A 21,867-nucleotide genomic window follows, 5' to 3' on the forward strand; every position below is an offset into this window, starting at 1 on the left:
TGTTAAAAACAAACCTTTCAAGCAGAAATCTAGCACACCAAGGAGGAATGTTCCAAGCCACTCTTTCACCAGCTGCACTGACTTCCTGGGGCTGCCGCTGAACATGGAGGTTCTACATGTGTTCATTTATTATTTAGTTGATATACAAATCCCAAGGTGCTTATACAGACACCCTGAGCAACAGACCTCGAGAGACCTCACCTCCTCCAGGTAATCTAGTGGGCCTCCCCATATGGGGTGTGGCTGTGAATTCTGCCAATTAATTACAGTCTTCAGTTCCTTCAGTCCACAGGAGCTGCCTAGGACTGAGTGAATTGGGGCAGGAGGTGCTGGCATTAAGCCCTGTTCTTCCAGGGACTTATATCATGTCCAGGCAAGTGGTCTTTGATCAAAAACCTATTATAAATTGCTGTTACCATCATAGATTAAGGACATAAGAACAGCCCTGCTGGATGGGGACCAAGGAACCCCATCTAGTCCAGCATCATGTTTCACACGGTGGTGCACCAGATGCCTCTGGGAATCCCACAGGCAAGAGCTGAGAACATGCCCTCTCTCCTGCTGTTACTCCTCTGCAACTGGTATTCAAAGGAATCCTGCCTCTGAGGCTGGAGATGGCCTATTGCCCTCAGACTAGTAGCCATTGATGGGCCTGTCCTCAATGAATCTATTTATTATGAAGTTCTGAGAAGATGAGAGGGCTTAACTCACCTTCACTAGAATGTGGGGCAGAGAGTCAGTCTTGTGGTAGTGAACATGAATTGTCGCCTTTGCTAAGCAGGGGTCACCTTGGTTTGCATGTGGATGGGTGACCACATGTGAGCGCTGTAAGATATTCCCCTTAGGGCAGGCCTGCTCAACTCCCCCCACCCCAGCTGTTTTTGGACTACAACTCCCATAATCCCCAGCAACAGTGACCAATAGCTGGGATTATGGGAGCTGTAGGCTAACATCTGTAGGAGGGCCAAAGTTGAGCAGGCCTGCCTTAGGGGGCAGACCCATGGCTCAGTGGGAGAACCTCCCCCTCATGCAGAAGGTCCCAGGTTCAATCCCTGGCAGCATCTCCAGGCAGGGCTGGGAAGAGACAGTGACCAATAGCTGGGATTATGGGAGTTGTAGGCTAACATGTGTTTGCAAGTTGCTTACAGCACTTGTGAGCAGTCAGGCTTGCTCTCTTACCTGCAGTTCAAAGCTTGCCTGGTCCAAAAAGAAGCGGTTGAGCATAGAGGCATATTGGTTTATGGCGCGAAGGAAAGTCCTGGGAAAGGAAAGCAAAGACAGACGCTGGAATGTCAAAAGCCAAACAGTCTCTCCAACTCCCAGAAAGCTGCAGGCGGTGCCCACACTCCCCTCGCTAGTTACACAACATGATTTGTAGTCTACTATTCATAAGCAGCGCTGCCAATTCAGATTTGAAAAATACGGCCTCTTCTCAGCTTGAAGCAGGCGGTTCCGAGAGTTCAAAACAGCAACTAGCTGTCAAACGACTTCACCACGCCGTCAGCTGCGAAGGGAGGAGGGATACAAGAGGGCTCTTATGATCAGCTTCATAATCTGATCCTTATGAATGTGGAACATTCTGTGCCTCAGCAATCCAAACTGTGTACTGAGGAAAGCCTGGTTCTCCAAAAGGATGATCATTTTTCTGCACTGATGCCTTGGCATGACCTATAGTTAAAACAACAAATGCATCTATCTGCCTGCAAACTGTATAAATTAGGCAAATCTGCATTTTCTGTCTTACTTTGCATAATTTATTCTAGTTTTTCTAGTCATGGGTGGGGTCAGTGCAACACAACCTACCCACAACTGTTGAAATCTTACTCCATCACCTCTCTGGCTTCTAAAATTTCAGCAGGCATTGCCTCGCACATTTAAGCTATCTTTGTAGTCCTAAGGCCTAGAAACTTGTTTAAAAAACAGTCCCTGAGATTCTCAGGGAGTTGAATTCTGCACCCAATATCACATTCTGCATTTTTACTGTATTGCCATGGAAAGTACTATACTCAAAGCCCCCGAAACAGGCTTGTATATGTCACTGTACATCATGGATACAGCAAACTTGCCATGGGTGTTTCCGATATTGAAATAATCTGGGGCCAGACCCGTAGGGCCTGGCTCCAGTCCACAGTCCCCCTCAATTTTTGATAATTAAACCTTATTAATTATTACCTTATTGAGGTAATACTCCTCTTTTCCAGTGCTTGAAACCGTTAATCACCAATGCATCCACCAAGGTCACACAGCACAGAGGACCAGGGTGCTAAAACTTTGATCTGGGGCACGTGCCCAGTAGGTGTGTGCATGAACGGTTTGTTGTCGAACCAGTTCACCTCGAACCGGGCCAGTTCGGATATTTGATTGTGGACTGAACCAGGGGCGGTTTGGTCCATGATCAAACTGAAGCAGACCCGGATCAGGTGAACTGGTTCGGCAACGGCTGGGGGCAGGGAGAGGTAATAAGATCCTTACCCAGCTAGCGTGGCTGCTGGTGCCACCACTTGCTGCCCCTGACACAGCCCCGAATGCACTCCTCCCTCCTTTGCCAAGCCGCCTGTTGGGTAGTGGTTTGGTTCTGGCCTCTGTGCATCCGAGGACACCAGGCAAACGGCTGAGCATATGTGGAGGCTGGAACCACCCCCACCCAGCTGCCCCTTCCCTTTGCCAGGGCCCCCCACCCCTCTACTTGTAAAGGGGAATCTTCACCGGATTCCCTAGTATATTACCCTCCTGAACCGTTGAACCAGTTCAGTCAAATGGACTGGACCGGCCGGTTCAACCGAACCGTTTCGGCACCACGATTAGATTCCAATTTGAACTGAACCACGATTTTGGATTCGTGCACACCCTGAGTGCCCCAAGGGCCCAATCCTGTCAATGTCCCTGCATCCTGGCACCAAAGGACCTCTGGATCATCACCAATGAGTTGCTTACTTGCTCTGCATCATGTTCATGACCATCCAGTCACTTGCATAGACGTTCTTTCCAATCAGATCTTTAAACATGATGAAGGTTTCCATCAGGAAATCCTGCAAGGGAGAAAGCAAATCAAAACTGAAAGAGGGCGACCCAGAATCTGGTAGCCTCATAAATCCTGTAAGTCCCAGGGGAGTGCCAATGTGTGCAAATCTAGGAAAGACCATCTACAGCTCAAGAGGGCTTATCCTGGAGATGCATCTTTTGTTCCAGAAGACATCACTGTAACTGAATTACCTTTTTATGCTAGCAAGATGTCTTTCCAAGAAAGGCTAAGAGAAATATTTACTTTGCAAGTGAATAACATAGAATGTCACATACATTTCTAAATATAGAAAATTATATATTTAGAAATATATGCAAAACAGTAAATTATATATTTAGAAATACATGCAATATAGTACTGCATATTACATTTTAAAATGCATTGTGTGCACAATATTGGATAATATTGTTGTTTAAAGGTTTGCAGTGATGATGTTAGCTAACTGAATAAGACAGACTTCATTCTTTTTCTATTGCTTCTGCTATACTCTGTTTTTTGAAACCTTAAGAAAATAAAGAAAGAGCTGGTCTTGTGGTAGCAAGCCTAGATTGCCCCCTTGGCTAAGCAGGGTCTGCTTGGGTTTGCATTTGGATGGGAGGCTACATGTGAGCACTGCAAGATATTCCCTTTAGGGCAGGTCTGCTCAACTTAGGCCCTCCAGCTGTTTTTGGACTACAACTCCCATAATCCCCAGCTGCAGTGGTCAATAGCCAGGGATTATGGGAGTTGTAGGCCAACATCTGCAGGAGGGTCAAAGTTGAGCAGCCCTACTTTAGGGGATGGGGCTGTAACTCAGTGGAAGAGCACCTGCATGCTTGCATGTAGAAGGTCCCAGGTTCAGTAGCTGGCAGCATCTCCAGGTAGGGCTGGGGAAGACTCCTGCTTGGAACCCTGGAGAAGCTGCTGCCAGTCAGTGTAGACACTACTGAGCTAGATGGACCTGTGATCTGACTCAGTATATGGTAGCTTCCTATATTGCTAAATAAATGCCCATCACTAGTGGGGCTGTGCGTGGGAGGCCAACATGTACATTGCAAATGCATCTCTGTGTGCTGACTGCACATCACACCCAGGTCTCAGTATAGGCCATTCATCTGAAATGAAGCAGAAAGGGAGAGCATAGATGTACAGATTGGCCAATGAGATGGTTTCCAAAGGAGACATGGGCACTGCTGCCTGCTAAGAAAATAATTTCCAATTGTTATTAAATCCATGCTTGAGGGATACAATTCTAGCTGACAGAGGCCATCATAATGATAAATACAAACATATAACCATGTTAACCCAAAGATTCAGGGCAGCTTCAAATGTCTGGACTGGAAACTCCACAAAGGAATGGTCATTCATTGCAAATAAAAGATACCTTTCTTCCTCCTTGATCAAGTGCAGCCAAGTCCCTGGGCTAGATTCAGCCAGAGAAGCAAACACTAAATTGCTTTCCTGCAGTTGTGCATCTGAATTGGATAAACTCACCTATCAGGGCTTCCCTGACTGTCATTTCAGATCCCTGTTTCTGGCAGTCTTTACAATGTCTTTACTGACTGGGCCTTGTGGTAGCAAGCATGCATTGTCCCCTTTGCTAAGCAAGGTCCACCCTGGTTTGCATCTGAATGGGAGATTACAAGTAAGCACTGCAAGAGACTCCCCTAAGGGGATGTGGCTGCTCTGGGACGAGCACTACCCTGCTTGTATGCAGGAAGTTTCATGTTCCCTCCCTGGCAGCATCTCTAAGACAGGGCTGAGAGAGACTCTGGCCTGCAACCTTGGAGATGCCACTGCCAGTCTGGGTAGACAATACTGAGCTAGATGGACCAAAGGTCTGACTCGGTAGAAGGCAGCTTCCTATGTTCCCTGCTCACTGGACAAAGAGGCACCTTCTAAAAGTGGTGATAATCTTTATTTAGCAGGGGGAGATCAACTGGCCCAGGAAAACAGCATCCCTCCAGTGGCTGTTGCTGGGGTCTCTCTTATGTTTCTTTTTTAGATTGTGAGCCCTTTGGGGACAGGAAGCCATTTTATTTATTTATATCTATGTAAACAGCCAGGAAAACAAACAAATGGATCATAGAACAGATCAATCCAGAATTTTCACTTGAGGCACAAATGACCAGGTTCAAACTATCATACTTTATTACTCTGGACACATTTTGCAAAGACCCAGCTCCCTTGAGAAGTCCATAATGCTGGGAAAAGTGGAAGGAAAGAGAAGGAGAGGACGACCAGCAGCAAGGTGGATGGACTCGATGACGACAGCCATGAATGCACCACTGAGAGGCCAAGCTGAAGACAGACCATCCTGGAGAGAATCGATCTATGTGGTCACTAAGAGTCAACACCAACTTGATGGCACTTAATCAATCAAACCAACCTGCTTTGAGAACTTTTGTTGAAACGCAGTATGTAGATATATATAGATATTTGTCATATTTGTAATATCCGAAGAGGGCAAAGGTAACAATAGTCACTCTTTCTCCAATCTTTACTTTGCCCCCCTCCCCTTAATAAAAGGGTGAGACTCCAGTTCATTTAGATCAGCTTCCTTTTGAAGAGTCTTCCTATGGGGCAAATTCCTATTTCCTTGTTCTCTGGGGCAACAAGACGTGCTTGCAGAAATGAAGGTCACCCCTCTGCCTCCTAGAGGCTAGATGAAACTTAGACATGGATTTTAATGCCCCTAACTACACACCCTACTCATATGGGGTAGAGAGCTTTCTAGCCATATCAGCTTGTAAATTTTACTTCCAGGTGATTTCCATTTCATAATAATAAATCTACTTATTATTTGCACTAATTTGCCTCTGGGTCTTGAACTTATGTGCCTGCCTATGGACTTCAAAGCTCCGTTGTTCTATATGCTTTTGGCAAATGTAGACTTTGGTGTTCTGGAATGAAATGAGGCCGCTCAATGAGTTTGAAGGCCTCCGTGAAGTGCTGGCAAGCAATTACTACTGTTTGGTGATTTATTTTCAATTCTAAGAAGGAAACGTCTAGGGACCAAGGCCTGGAAGCCTGGCTGAAAACCCCTGGATGGCCCCAGCCTTAATGCATTGTGGATGTATTTCCATTGGCAGTCAAAGCTGCTCAACATTTATTCCCAAATACATCCTCTGAGAAGGCGGCCTGGAGTAAGGCGTTCTTGCATATGGTTTCATTCAGAGGGCAGTGTTTACACAATCATTTTGACTAGGAAGAATGATGACCACAAGGCCCTCTAATTCAAAGGCAGTCATCCTTCTTTCTTTTTACATCTCTATCCCACTCTTCCTTCAAGGAGTCCAGAGTAGTGTACATGGCTATGTTCATCCTCACAACATCCCTGCGAGGTATGTTAGGCTGAGAGATCAATGACTGGACCAGAGTTGACCAGCGAGCTCCATGGCTGAATAGGGATTTGAACTCTGATCTCCCAAGTCCTAGTCCAACACTCTAACCACGACACTATGCTGGCTCTCAACATTAGTATCGCCCAAACAGGGACTTCAACCCTGGGCCCTCCGCCTGATGTTCTACGAACTCCAGTATCCGGCCTCTATCCTTTTGGCTAGTCTGCCATTTAAGTACAAGGAATGAGGCCGATGCATGCTTCGGAATCTATTTCGCCCCTGCTAAATGAGCAAAGAGGCATCTTTTAAAAGGGGTGATTCTCTTTATTATGCAGGGGGAGAGCAACTGGCCCTATCCATCCCCAGCACAGCATTCCTCCAGAGGCTGTTGCTGGTGTCCATCTGATGTTTCTTTTTTAGATTGGGGGCCTTTGGGGACAGGGAGCCATTTTACTTGGGAACTGTTGTTGACAAGCAGTATATAAATATTTGTCATATTCGTATATGCACTGAGGTGGGTTTTCCTCTAGTCTTCTAAGACAGGGGAAAAGCAAAGCATGAGCAGTGTGAAAGAGCAGGCTTTCTTGTTCCCACCCACAAACCTCTCCCTTTGTGTTACATGTGGGTTACCTATCTTCTAATTCAGGGGTTCCCAACCCTGGGTTGCTGAACTACAACTCCCATAATCCCCAGCTGCCACGACCTTCAACCAATAACTTTATGCTGTGACTCATCCCTCGATCTGGGCCACCTGGAATGGGCAAGTGTATCTGATTACCATAGAAAAACTGTGAAATTTAATTTAAACCTGGCATTGGTACTCCAAAAACCACTTTGCAACGGAGAGAAAACCAAACCAACCTGCACACCATCTTGCAACCTTTAGGGCTCAGAATCACAACAGCCTTTTCAAGCCCGAGGATGTCAGGCATGCGTGACACTGGGGTTGTTGACACAGCCAGTCCTTTCTGGCTTGCACAGCCCTATCCGGGGAGGGCAGATTGTATGGAGTGCTGGGATCAGGACCAATCCTGGCACTACCCCACCAGGTAGCCTGGTTTTTTTGTTTGTTTACCTGGGCTAAAAGTGGAGGCCATGCACCCTTCTATCCCACCACCTGGTTGTGTGGCAGCCCCATTTGGGCTGCTGGCAACCTGTCCTACCATAGACGCCTGGGGAAGGAGTGCCCTGGCCTCTAGAATGACTTCAATGTACCACACGATCAGTGCATTGCATTGTGGGCTTTCTGGAGGCTGGGCATCCTTCCCCTGGCTTCTCTGCTGCCATTCCACTCGCCACATTGGCGATCGTCTACAGCCGCAGCACAACGAGTGGGGTGGCAGCGGCGGTTATATCGGGGAAGGTAGGACTGATCCTGCCTCCAACCACCCCACCCCGGGGAAATAAGGTTGTGCGAACAACCCCACGATCTCCTTTTTAAAATCTGGTTTACAGATTTGGACAATGCTCACTCAGAATTTTTAGATTATGAGCCCTATGGGTCAGGAAAATTCCTCTTTGCTAGAGTACTAGGAACACGGATTGTGCTATCTAAATAAATAATGATGTTAATAGCAATGCCACAATTACAGGGAACCACCACTCCCCAGAAGCCCTATGAGCTCTTAACGCTGACTTCCCACCCACTGGCAAAGCTTGCCCGCATTTGAAGGAGCTTTTGAGTAACCTGATCTGAGTGTGGAAATTCTAAAGCTCAAGACAGTGCCTCAGATCTGAATCGCCTGGGGATTTCGCTAGACATCGGTCACATGCTCTTCTAGTAATAAACACACATCTGCATTGCTGGAAGCCAACTCTGGTGCCTCAACATTGCCAGCTTCCCATCAGACCAAATAAAGGCAAAGCCTTCCGAGTTTCTGGCAGCACTCCACGGTGGAATAACAGAACACCACTCCTGTCCCAATTCCTTTTTCCAGAGTGAACTAAACTGATGCTGGTCCCCAAACTGCCAGTCTGCCCAATATTAATTGAGTTTTCCATGTCACAGCGTTGGCCTCGATTGCTCACGCCCTGGGCCAGCCAAAGACTGAATTCGCAGAAGACCAAAGTAGACTGAGAAAGGAGGGAAGGAAAACAAGATGGAAGGGAGTCCGAAACAAAGCCGGGTACACCGCATGCTCAAAATAAATAAATAAATAAATAAATAAAAATCAAGAACTTTCACCAAGGAAAGTGTCCTAGTTAAACGAAGCAAGCTGGAATAAATCTGCACCATTTATTCTGTCGATCTCCAATTGTTTTACATGATTTGTTGTGGTTTGCTTGTCATGGGGGAGTAGGTGATGTAAGGCAGGGATTCGCAACGTTGGGTCCCCAGGTGTTGCTGGACATCAACTCCCATAATCCCCAACCAAAGGCCAATGGGGCTGGGGATTATGAGAGGTGAAGTCCAATAACATCTGGACACCCAACGTTGAGAATCCCTGATGTAAGGGACTGAAGCTCCACCCTCTGCCACTGAAAACCATATGTAGTTATCAATCTGGATTCTGAGGTTCCTGCAGATACTGCTGACGCGTGTCAGCTTTCATTGACAAAGGAGCTTCCCAATCAAGGATCCCTAGATGATGTCAGATGACAACTCCCACCATCCCCCAGGGCAGTGGACTAGGGATGATTGCAGTTGCAGTCCACCATCATCTGGTGACCAAAGATGGGAACCCCTGAACTAACATATGGGGTAGACACTTAGATCTTATTTTGATTTTTTAAAGGAAAGGTGGGATTCTTAGAAAAATGAACAGCCAAGCGTTCAGTGTGTGAGTTTTTTGTGCTCCTCTGAAGACACACCTCTGTTTATAACCCAGAGAGGTGTCTGTGTCTCACACAAAAGTACACCTAGGTAATTTTGAAGCCTGGACCTAAAGGCCTCTGGAGGCCCCTCTCCCCTCCAAATTAAGCATCATCATGCTCCACCAGGTGACCACACCACCTGGACCAGACTAAAGAGGCTTTGGGGGACCCAAGGGCTATGGAGGCCCTGGACTTCGACCCCAAAGTCCAGGGGTAAGAGTGCCTCTGGTCTCACACTCTATAAAGAAAACTATTAGAGGCAGTTTTGGACTGACTAATCACCTCCCTCTGCACCCCTGGCTCAAGTTCAAATCAGACTTACAATCAGGTCTTGTCTGGTTTTGAAAGTGCTGATGTAGTGGTTATAATGGGAATCCTCCATTTGCCTCAGAATGGCCGTCATGCAGGCTACAAAACTGCCCTGGAAATGAAAAGGAGATGAAAACAGTAAAATAAACAAAGTCTCCATCATTTGACATTCTCCACAAAGGCAATGATGGGAACAGCATACATGAGCAGCAGAATTCAACACATTAAGTCTAAAATCCTACTTGGGGTTTCCCCACAAGGTATCTGGTTGGCCACTGGGGGAAACAGGATGTTAGACAAAATCCAAGCAAGAATTTTGATTTCTGGGGCTGCACTGAGGAGTGATCAAACCAGGCCAGAAGAATGGTAAAGGTAAAGTGTGCCGTCGAGTTGGTGTCAATTTTTGGCGCCCACAGAGCCCTGTGGTTGTCTTTGGTAGAATATAGGAGGGGTTTCCTATTGCCATCTCCTGCGCAGTAGGAGATAATGTCTTTCAGCAACTTCCTATATCACTGCTGCCTGATTTAGGTGTTTCTCATAGCCTGGGAAACATACCAGCAGGGATTCGAATCAGCAACCTCTGGCTTGGTAGTAAAGCCATTTCCAATGGTAGGGTGGGGGTTAAACGATGCCGCTGAGGCTGTCAAATCCCTGATCCCACCCCACTCTTGCTCTATACAGCAGGGGCTCTCAACTTTCATCCTCAGATGTTGTAGGACTACAACTCCCATCACTGGGAGTTGCAGTCCCTTCAGCCTGGGAATGATGGGAGTCCAAAAACATCTGGAGACCCAAGTTGGAGAATCCCTGTTCGGCCACCATTAAAAAAGACCCTCAGTATTTGCAGTGCTATGTCTCTTCTCTTCATGTTCAAGTTGCCCCCCTGTTGTCACAAACGAGCTACCAGAGACATTTAAGGGTCAGTCTAAAAACGGGGGCCACCTAATGGGGCAGCAGAGAAATGACTTGATTAGCAAGCCAGAGGTTGCTGGTTTGAATCCCTGCTGGCATGTTTCCCAGACTGTGCAGTCTGTTTCCCCAGACTATGGGAAACAACTACAGTATATCAGGCAGCAGCAATGAAGGAAGGTGCTGAAAGGCATCATCTCCTACTGCGCGGAGATGGCAATGGCAAACCCCTCCTGGATTCTACCCAAGACAACCACAGGGCTCAGTGGTCGCCAGGAGTCAACACTTTACCTTTACCTAAAAAACAGCACCATTTTATTTGGGATAGAGGGTGGGGTGAGGTGTGGAGGGAAGAGAAGAACTATGCCCTGGGCCGGCCATATCAGGCTCCAGTCTGAGGAATCAAGATCAAGCCATGAAGACCCAGGTCCCTTTCAAGGGAGTGCCAGGAAGAGGCAGCACTGATCCATTCATGGTGGGTGAGAGAAAGCCTCTACCCACTGCAGATGGGTCCCTTCCACCATTCACCAGTAAGCCTGGGGAGGGCACATCAGGGGAAAGGGAATGCACACCATCAAGGATAGGAGAGCTGGTCTTGTGCTGACAAGCATGCATTGGCCCCTTTGCTAAGGAGCGTCTGCCCTGGATTGCATTTGAATGGGAAACTATATGTGTGAGCACTATAAGAGCTTCCCCTCAGGTTATGGGGCCACTTTGAGAAGAGCACCTGCATGCTTGAATGCGGAAGGTTCCAAGTTCCAAGGTAGGAACTTGGAACGTAGGAAGCTAACTTAATTAATTAATTAATTATACCAAGTCAGACCCTTGGTCCATCTAACTCAGTATTGTCTACCCAGACTGGCTGCAGCACCTCCAAGGTTGCAGGCAGGAATCTCTCTCAACCCTATCTTGGAGATGCTGCCAGGGAAGGAGCGTGGAACCTAGATGTTCTTCTCAGAGTGGCTCCATCAATATCTTACAGTGCTCACACTTCTAGTCTCCCATTCATATGCAAACAGGGCAGACCCTGCTTAGCTAAGGGGACAAGTCATGCTTGTTACCACAAGACCAGCACACCTGGATGGAAAGGTTCCAACTTCATGTGGCCCTACCAGAGCGCATTTCAATGGGCAACTACATATGACAGCTGAAAGGACTTGGGGGATGGATCCAGAGCTCAGTGGAAGAGGACCTACATGAAGAAGGTCCCAAATTCACTCCTTGGCATCTCTTGGAAGAGAAACCTGCCTGACAGCTTGGAGAAGCCACTGCTTGTTAGTGTAGACATTAGTGACTTAGATGGATCAAGCGTCTGACTCAGTATACAATGGGGAAGAGAGTCGCAACTTGCGGTAGTGAGCATGAACCATGTCCCCTTTGCTAAGCAGGGCCTATCCTGGATTGCATTTAGATGGGAGACTACACATGAGTGCTGTAAGATATTCTCCTTTGGGGTTGGGGCCAGAGCTCTGTGGTCGGCCATCTGCTTTACATGCAGAAGGTCTCGGATTCACTCCCTGGCATCTCCAGATAGGGCTGAGAGAGACTCCTGCCTGCAAACTTGAAGTGTTGCTGCCAGTCTGTGTAAACAACACTGAGCTAGATGGACCAAGGCTCTGACTCCGCAAACGGCAGCAAAAGAATGCCACATTCGTAAGTGGGAAAATGGCAAGGAACCACTTGGCGGGAAAACAGTGGAGCGAAATGCGAACAGCCATGCCTGTCTGTGCCCCGGCCAGCTTGGCTGCAGACCACTGAAGCCTCAGAACAAGGGACACACACACTGCAAGCAAACACACAAAGCACAGAGCCAAGCTCTCACAATGTGAGGAGACTCTCGACTCATGCCAATCACGGTCCGGTTTATCCTCCTCAGCAGACGCTCCATAATCAGCTGGATGTGGGCAGCGGTGGGGCCCTGAGGAGACAAAGCAAACACAGAGCTGGTGAGACAGATCCTTGGGCACAGTTCCTGTCAAGAGGGATTATCCGCGTTCAAGAGGAGCGGGCTGGCTAGATGTTCATCACGATGGAGTCGAGAGAGGTTTCCCGGCACAACCAAAACATCCCGAGATACAGTCCAACAGTGTTCCCTCTAACAAGGATTCCCAGATGTGCTTGACTACAACTCCCACGTGAAAGCCACTGCAGCTGAGGATTCGGGGAGTTGTAGTCAACAACATCTGGGAATCCCTGCTAGAGGGAACACTGCAGTCCAGGCTTTGGAATTAGGCGCAGTGTCAGCTCCTCTGGGTCTGCCTGTCCACTAGATAGACCTAAGCTGTCTAAGCTAGGCAGATAGAGCAGCTAAGCAGACCTGTGGCCCTCCAGATGTTGCCAAACTACAACTCCTATCATCCCCAGCTGCAATAAATAGCACCTGGGGATGATGGGAGTTGTAGATCAGCACCATCTGGAGGACCACAGAACTCCTGGCCTAGGGCACCCATTCTTGGGGGGGTGGGAGTGGGCTCTCAGGGTGACAGAGAGGTGAGTTGGTCCCAAGGATGGCAGGGCCTGTGCTGCTGAGGGGAGGGGGGCAGTGGCAATACAGGAAGGGCGGGCGTCAGGTGGGCCACCATCTCAACTCTTTGATCTCCCCCACGGTAGCCCCAGGCTAGCGTGGGCTATTCATTCGCCGGACCTGGTGAATGGGACCTGGTGAAAAAGCAGACTGCACAGATCCAGTTAAAGGCAGAGCTCCGTGCATCTCAGCTGGGGGGACAAATTTCACCTGGGGTGCCAAAAGCCTTACGGCCAGCCCCCCCAGCCCCCGGCATTTCTATCCTGCTCTTCCTCCAAGGAGCCCAGAGTACATGGTTCTGTTGATCCTCACAGCAACCCCTGTGAGGTGAGTTAGGCTGAGAGGTACGCAACTGACCCAGAGCCACCCAGTGAGAGTCATGGCTGAGTGAGGATTTGAACTCGCATCTCAACACTCTAACCACCAATTGTCCAACCTGTTCTGCAATTTTAACTGTTCTCTGCCCCGTCAGCTCTCCACTGTCAATCTGGCTTAGCCTTCCTCTTGCTTCCAAAGGTATGGGATCGAGCCATAGCTCAGTGGCAGAGCATTCATTTCCCAGACAAAAAGGCCCCAGGTTCATTCACTGGCAGCATCTCCAGGCAGGGCTGGGCAAGACTCCTGTCTGAGACTCTGGAAAGCCGCTGCCAGTCAGTGCAGGCAACCATGAGCTAGACAGACCAAGGGTCTGACTCAGTAGAAGGAAGCTTCCTATGTGGGTTGCATCAAACACTTCCTGCCATTTTTCAAGTTCACCTTTGCAGAATGAAGGGCTAGAAACTTGCTGGTTTTGAAACTTAGGCCGAATCTGGACATAACAGAGAACCAAGGGTCCAATGGGACTGTGGTTCCGCTCCCCCACCTCACGTGCTTACCTGTTCGAATTCGGACCTAAGCGCTGGCCTCTTCTCTGCAGTCTGCGAGATTGCAGAGAGTAGGGGGAACGCGCCGCCAGGCTTCCTCCTTTGATTGATGGACAGCCAAGGCAGCCTATCAGGACAGAAAGAGGGAGGAGCTTCCTTCTCTCAACTCCGGACCCAGGGAAGGCTCCTTCCATTACTGAATTCAGACATAATGGAGACAGCTGCAAACTGGCGCCCGGGCAACAAACCTCACTCCAAACCGAGGGTTCAAACTGGAGTTTAGTGAGTGAACCTTCTAGTTAAGTTAGGGTCTGAACTGCCATTTCTCGCATTTGGACATTCAGGTTTAGGGACCTCTGGTTCCCCTTTATGTCTGAATCTGGCCTTAATGTCTCAAAAGTCCAGACTCTTAGCTTGCTGAATTCTGCTCTCAAATGCTGATATGATTTATTGAAATAATGTATATTTTGCTTTTCTTGTACTAGAGAATCCAAAATGAATTCTCACAGAGTTCCAGTATCAGGGAACCGTGGCATACACACACAGCCCTGCCTTGAGTCTCACCCGGTCCATCTACCAAGATCCTTTATCCAGAAATAGTGGAAACTGAAACTGGGTCTTTCTGCAGTTGAAAAGATGCAGCCTCCTACTCAGATGTGGTTCCTCTTAAAACGTACAGGAAATCCTCAGTATTTGCGGAATCCCTCAACATTGCCGCAGATAAGGAAACCGCAAATACTGGATCATTGAACTCAATGCAATTGTGGGAGTTAGATTCCTGGAGGTTGGGAAACCAAGGTAAAAATGGGCCAAAATGGGGGGGGGAATAAAGCACCCTACCGTGGTCCATAGGCCTCCAGCACTCCCCCTCCCCAGTGCCAAGATCTGGGGTTTTTTTGGTGGAAACATTGCTATTTTTAGACTTCCTCTCGATAAAACAAGCTAGAAAATGGCTCAAATTCACAAAATGACGGCTGGATATGACCACAGTCATTTCCGGCTGCTGTGCATCGGCAGATTTAACCCCCTTTCTTCTGGTTTTTCTTCACATCTACCAAGGTCAGGTGTCAATTACCCAACCACGGATACTTGAAACCACAGATGCCAAATCCGCGAGTAATGAGGCCGTCCTTTATACAGACAGGTTTGGGCCCTCCACTCTGCTCCTACAGGATCACTCACCACCTCCTTCCGATCCAAGACCTCCAGAATATTGTTAAGGAGCTGCGAACAGGCTTCATGATCCGGTTTGGTGGAATTATCATCCAGCTGCCCACTTAACTGGTCGACCAGCAGAGGCAGGAGAACATCTCGGCACTCTGAGGAACATCATGAAGAAAGATGACACAGGTTCAGCATCCCAAGCTGGGAATGTGTGTATTAACCTACCCACTCACCTGCTTCATGGTCCAGGTCAGCGGCAGCTGCAGGAGTAGTCTGGCTTCTATTTCTTCCAGTTAAATGGGCACGGAGGCCTCTTTCAAGTGGCGGCTCTCTTATGTTTATCAAGGGGAGAGCAACTGGCCCTATTCAGCCCAGAATAGCATCTCTCCAGCAGCTGTTGCTTCAATGCCCTCTTGGGGTGGGGGACGGGCAGGGGTGTGTGTCTCCCTTGTTTTTGAGGGTTTAAAAAAAAGATTGTGAGCCCTTTTGGGACAGGAAGAAGACCTGATCTTCTGGCAGCCAGCACGGATTGTCCTGTTTGCTAAGCAGGGTCCACCCTGGTTTACATTTGTATGGGAGACTACATGTGAGCATTGTAAGATCTCCCCCGTAGGGGATAGGGCCACTCTGGGAAGAGCATCTGCATGCTTGCATGCAGAAGACTCAGAGTCCCCCTGCCCCGAAATCTCCCAGATAGGGCTGAGAGAGATTCCTGCTTGTAACCTTGGAGAAGCCGCTGCCAGTCGACCGGGGATTCTCAACGTCGGGTCCCCAGATGTTATTAGACTTCAACTCCCATAATCCCCAGCCCCAGTGCCCTTTGGTTGGGGATTATGGGAGTTGAAGTCCAATAACATCTGGGGACCCAACGTTGAGAATCCCTGGTGTAGAGAATACTGAGCTAGAGGACCAATGGCCTGACTCGGTATATGGCACCTTCTGATGTTCCTAGCAAGTCAACCAGCTTGCACTGGTGCAAATACAGATGCTACAGTAGCCCCTTTCCAGGCCAGTAGCTCCTCACCTTTGGGGGCAATAATCATCATAATGTATAAAATGCCCCAGAAAGCAGAGATGAGAATTATACTAAAAGGAACTGACCCTGCTGTCTGCTTATAGTCTACGTGTGCCCCTAGACTAATCCATAATGCCCTACCCCGAATCAGGAAGCTGCAAGGCAAAGCAGTAGCAGTTGCAGCACCCTGGAGTTGCAGCACCCAGCTGCAGCACCCTCCATATGAGCAATATACTCCATCAAGGGCCATCGATGGACTGAAGGCTTTAATAGAGATGTGCACGAACCATCCAAATGACAGTTCGGCGGTGGCGGGTGGTTACCCTTAAGAAACCGGGACTTGGAGGGTGCTCTTCCCCCGCTGGAGCTGTACCCCAAATATAGTGTACCTTCTTGCTGCCCCAGTCAGCGTCAGACTGGAAGTGGCTGGTGAGCGTGTGTGACATGAGCATGTGCACCAGCCACTTTCAGTCTGACGCTGGTCGGGACGGCAAGAAGATACAGTGGGTATAGGAAAGAATCACCCCCTTTGATAGACCTTAAATTCTGGTTCCCTTACATCCGGAAATGAAAACACAAAGAAAATTCCCTTCACCAGCTGTACTTATCCAATGCAACCTATAACATCCAACTGAAAAACATCACAATTACAGTCCAGAAAAAGTGTCAGAAATAAAAAACAAGAATTACTGAGATTGAAAAAGGATCACCCCCCCAATGTCAATATTTTGTTGAACCACCTTTTGCTTTAATAACAGCCTTGAGTCTGTTGGGATACTTCTCTATCAAACTTGCACATCTAGACGGAGCAATATTTGCCCACTCCTCCATATAGAACTGTTCAAGTTCGGTCACATTGGATGGTAGGTGTTGGTGGACTGCTATCTTCAAATCTCTCCACAGATTTTCTATGGGATTTAGGTCTGGGCTCTGACTGGGCCACATGAGGACGTTCACTTTTTTCTCCTTCAGCCACTGTGTGGTCAATTTTGCTGTGTGCTTCGGATCGTTGTCATGTTGAAAGGTGAATCTTCTGCCCATCCTCAACTGTCTGGCAGAGGGTAGCAGGTTTTCTTCCAGAATCTGGCGGTATTTTGCCCCATCCATTTTTCCTTCTACCCTAACGAGAGCCCCAGTCCCTGAGGCAGAGAAACACCCCCACAACAGGATGCTGCCACCTCCACGCTTCACTGTAGGTATGGTGTGTTGTGGATGGTGAGCTGCGTTGGATTTACGCCAGGTGTACTGTTTGGTGCTGAGGCCAAATAGTTCAATCTTGGTCTCATCTGACCATAAGACCTTTTTCCATTTCGCATCAGAATCTTCAAGGTGCCTTCTGGCAAACGAGCTTTAATGTGGCCTTTCTTGAGAAGTGGCTTTCTCCTTGTGACCCTCCCGAACAAGCCACATCTGTGGAGCGCTCGTGAAATTGTTGTCACATGCACAGAACAACCACTCTTTGCCATGAAGTCCTTTAACTCCTTCAGAGTGGCCATTGGCCTCTTGGTAACCTCTCTTACCAGTTTCCTCCTTGCTCTTCCATCCAGTTTGGAGGGCCGACCGGATCCAGGGAGGATAGCAGTCCACCAACACCTATCATCCAATGTGACCGAACTTGAACAGTTCTGTATGGAGGAGTGTGCAAATATTGCTCCGTCTAGATGTGCAAGGTTGATAGAGAAGTATCCCAACAGACTCAAGGCTGTTATTAAAGCAAAAGGTGGTTCAACAAAATATTGATCCCTTTTCAATCTCAGTAATTCTTGTTTTTTATTTCTGACACTTTTTCTGGACTGTAATTGTGATGTTTTTCAGTTGGATGTTATAGGTTGCATTGGATAAGTACAGCTGGTGAAGGGAATTTTCTTTGTGTTTTCATTTCCGGATGTAAGGGAACCAGAATTTAAGGTCTATCAAAGGGGGTGATTCTTTCCTATACCCACTGTATGTTGCCGCCCTGTGCGGCGATTTTGGGCACAGTGTCGGTGGGGGAAACGCACTAACTCAGCTGGAGATGTGTGTAAGAGAACACTCTGCTGTTCTGTTGTGTCTATTATTGTTTTATATAGGTTTTTAAATAGATTATTTTTATATTTATATTAACAGCGGTACTTTCTGTATTTTAATTGTGTATTGTTTTAACTATATTATAAACTGCTTTGAGATTATTTTAATGCAAAGTGGCATATAAATCTAACGATGAATAAAATAACATTAAAATCAAAAAGATCTGATGAGCTTCAGCAAGGCGGCTGAACTGTGTGCCCCTAGACCGTGCTCTGGGATCTAAGGGGTGCCAGGGAAGGCTCTACCCGATGACCCTCCCCTGCCCCAATAAGTGAGCCAGGACACCTGGAAACAGAAGCAAAAGAGAAGAACTCACCAGCTTGGCGGAACAGATCACTGTCCACAACCTTGGTCATGCAGTTGAGCTTCTGGTGAACCAGCTGGTTATCAGGGATGCTTTGAATGAATTTGCTGAAGAGGATGCTGAAAAGCAGAGTGACCGGAAGAGGGAGAGACAAACCGTCAGTATTTCTGTTCAAAGCACATGTTTGGTGCTGCTTCAGTTTCAACAGAGACCAACATCATACATGCATTAACTAGACTGGGGATTCTCCGGATGTTGAGGGACTACAATTCCCATCACCCCTTCCCAGCCACAACTTATTTCAACTGGGGTGATGGAAGTTGCAGTTCAGGTAACATCTGGAGGGCCACAAGTTGCCTGTCCCTGAGAACTAGACATTAGGGCCCATACTAGGCTTTGTGGGCATTTTTGCGCTTCGGCCTGGTCCAGCCTGAATCGAAGCATCATCTGGTTGGGGCTGAAGTGGGACTGAAGTAGCACTTGAGCCACCTGCAGGAGGAACTGGAACCATCTGGTGGTTCTCTGTGATTTTTGACAAGGTCCGCGCACCCTTGGAGATGGAAAGGAGGTGATAATATTGCAATACGTCCAAGCTTTCACGGTGTTATGAAATCTTTTATCGTCCTGACCATCAGGCCCACAGCGGCCACATTCACAAAGGTGTTTAAAGCATTTTTAAAACACCAGCACTACTACAGAATGTTATTGATGTTGTCAGGAGGATTGGTAATGAAAACTGGCAGAAATGTCTTCCAAAGATTGTTCCATGGAGAGAGTGCAGCCATTTGTTCATTGCTACTGTAACCCTATTCTCACCCTAACTCTTTTCTCGGTGCAAAAATGGCTGCAATTTTACACTAGTCATTTGGAGGTAAGGATAAAGAAAGGCTGATAACACAGAGAAAGCTGTAAGTGCTACAATGCTATCGCCTCTTTTCCAATTCTAGCGGGTAGACGCTGCCAAAAATCACTATGAGCATTCGTCCCCAGAGGTGAACACCGGAACAGCCCTGCTGGATCAGGCCCAAGGCCCATCTAGTCCAGCATCCTGTTCCACACAGTGGCCCACCAGATGCCCCTGAGAAGCCCACAGGCAAGAGGCGAGGGCATGCCCTCTCTCCTGCTGTTGCTCCCCTGCAATTGGTATTGAGAGGCATCATGCCTCTGAGGCTGGAGGTGGCCCACAGCCAGCAGACTAGTACCCATTGATAGACGTGCCCTCCATGAATTTGTCTAAGCCCCTTTTAAAGCCATCCCAACTAGTAACCATCACCACATTCCGTGGCAGAGAATCCCATCGATTAATTATGCACTGTGTGAAAAAAGAGCTTCCTTTTGTTTGGTCCTAAATTTCGTGGCAATCAGTTTCATGGGATGACTGAAACTGGTTCTAGTGTTGCAAGAGATGGAGAGGAATTTCTCTCTGTCCACTCTCTGTCATGCATACTTTTATATACCTCTATCATGTCTCCCCATAGTCACTTCTTTTCCAAACTAAAAGAGCCCCAGATGCTGTAGCCTCATTAAGAAGGTGTTCCTAGTGGTAGCGATCACCAAATCTGTGGGTCAAAATTTGTGGGCCGAATTTGTGCAAAATTTGTGGGCCGAATTCAAGCAAAGGAAACGAGGCTAAATACAAGTTTCACCTTAAACCCTTTTACGTGCCTCTCTCCCAAAAGAAAAAAAATCCAACAATTAATAGTGGTTACTGGGTCCATTGTAACAAATAGTCTAACCTGTTTGGCTTTCCAGTAAGTTCTATGCTTTTCTCCTGCTCTTTGAGCATACCTGCCAGATAGAAGGAGGAAATGCATTTTATAGCTACCTGAGCTCAACTGGATCAAATACCAGTTTGACATCATTGATGATGCTTGGCAAATACTTTAAAGCAGCACCCTGTAGGAGACAAAAGGAGGAAAAGTAAAATCAAGCCATTCGGGGGGTGCTGAGGGGAGAAGAGATCCGGTTACATTTTGAAGCACCCATTATGAACATCAGGATGTACTCTGACAACAGCACAGGTGTATGTTGTGAGGACATAGCTCAGTGGGAAAGCACCGGCTTTGCATCCAGAAGTTCTCAGGTTCGGTTCCCAGTGTCTCCATGCAGGACTGGGAAACCCCTGCCTGACATTCTGAAAAGCTGCTACTGCTGAGAGGACAATACTCAGCTAGATGGACATGCACTCTGAGACACATTAAGGCAGCTACATATATAGGGTTTACCTCCCCTGATTGAGTTTGCATTTATTTATAATATTTCTAATAGCATTTAGTACTGAAACTCTGTATTCCTGCCCAATTCCTTCATCTGTTATTCACACTATGAAATGAATTTTGGAGAGAGAGCTTTTTACTGGGGAAGCTTCAAGCAGAAGCTTTCTTATGTTCCTGCTCTATTCGAATAAGGATCTTAAAGACACTGAATTTTGTCATGGTAGAATGGGCTCTCGCCTCTTTAAATTACAGAATTGTTGGATGATCAATCAGTTTAGGGGGAGTTTTCCTTGAGAGGTTTAAAATCATTTATTGAAGGTTAGATTCAGGTTTAGACTTTCCGAGGCCTGCTATCCTAATAATAAATTAACACTATTTCTCTCTCTCTCTCTCTCTCTCTCTCTCTCTATATATATATATATATATATATATATATATTTCCTGTTTTTATAATACTAATTAAAGCACTTTTAAAAAAACGTATATAGGGTTGAAGTCTCACCTCAGAACTTGGGAACTGAAAAGCCAGAGTGGTGTTGTGTAGGGGTTCTCAGCTTTAGGTAGTGTTGGACTACAACTCCCATCATCCCCAGACACAATGGCCTTTTGGCTGGGGTTGATGGGAGGTGTATTCTAACAACATCTGGGGACTCAAGTTGGAAACCTCTGCTGTAGCTGAGAATGTTGGGTGGACATTTTTTAACCAATCAGGGGGCCTGAATGGTTTTTAAAAGGTGCCAAATGGCCCTCGCATCTAATTTGAATCAAATTTCAAAAATTTGATTCAAATTCGAATCTAATTGCCCATTTAAGGGGTGATTCGATTCAAATTTGAATCGCTAGAATGAACAGGATTCGAGTCAAATCGATTCTAATTCAAATCGATTTGCATATCTCTAGTCGGAGCGACATGACTTCAGACTGCAGGTGTGGGAATTACTTGTTTGAATGTTCCTTTAAAAAGCACAAGAAACTTCCCTGCACGTAGACAACCAGCACACGAGGGAAATGAGTATCTGAAAAATCTTCCCGACACATTTTCTATGTGCAAGGATTTTTAAAATATGGAGGGACATTTCTTTTTGTATGGAGAAACATTTCATCTAATGAGCAGTCCAGACCAGACACAGGTTTACCACTTCAGTTAGAATTTGGTCCTAGTTTCTGTAGCAGAATTTTAATGGATTGTTGTTTTAATGCAACAATGCTTAAGTTTGTTACTGATAAATTATTCCTTGAATCTTGGGCACAGAACTGGCTGTAGAGAAGGAAGAGCAGGTCTTGTGGTTGCAAGCCTGAATTGTCCCCCTTGCTAAGCAGGGTCCACCCTGGTTTGC

The 21,867-nt window shown here is 47.2% G+C and overlaps 1 protein-coding gene and 1 long non-coding RNA gene across 5 annotated transcripts in view; one reads left to right on the top strand and one right to left on the bottom strand.

The window, feature by feature from the left end:
* The window catches only part of DOCK5 (dedicator of cytokinesis 5), a 165,507-nt gene that overhangs the window by 45,289 nt on the left and 98,351 nt on the right, over positions 1-21,867 (bottom strand). For 2 of the 4 annotated variants that reach the window (XR_008310960.1, XM_053269060.1), the window contains exons 24-30: positions 20,140-20,210; positions 18,327-18,433; positions 14,947-15,083; positions 12,200-12,295; positions 9,482-9,580; positions 2,935-3,029; positions 1,180-1,258 (exon numbers count right to left, since the gene is read on the bottom strand). Coding sequence is in view for 3 of the 4 variants with exons in the window: in XM_053269060.1 (XP_053125035.1) it covers positions 1,180-1,258; positions 2,935-3,029; positions 9,482-9,580; positions 12,200-12,295; positions 14,947-15,083; positions 18,327-18,433; positions 20,140-20,210 (684 nt within the window). In the remaining variant the exon portion in view is untranslated. Of the gene's footprint in view, positions 1-1,179; positions 1,669-2,934; positions 3,030-9,481; positions 9,581-12,199; positions 12,296-14,946; positions 15,084-18,326; positions 18,434-20,139; positions 20,211-21,867 lie in introns of those variants that run through there. The other 2 variants (XM_053269061.1, XM_053269062.1) reach the window with 2 other exon arrangements.
* Positions 13,975-15,351, top strand: LOC128333546 (uncharacterized). Its single transcript, XR_008310963.1, has 3 exons — positions 13,975-14,046; positions 14,250-14,562; positions 14,824-15,351. It is a non-coding gene; the product is annotated as an uncharacterized LOC128333546 (long non-coding RNA).

Source organism: Hemicordylus capensis, chromosome 8, assembly GCF_027244095.1.
Source record: "Hemicordylus capensis ecotype Gifberg chromosome 8, rHemCap1.1.pri, whole genome shotgun sequence".
In the NCBI taxonomy this organism is placed as follows: domain Eukaryota; kingdom Metazoa; phylum Chordata; class Lepidosauria; order Squamata; family Cordylidae; genus Hemicordylus; species Hemicordylus capensis.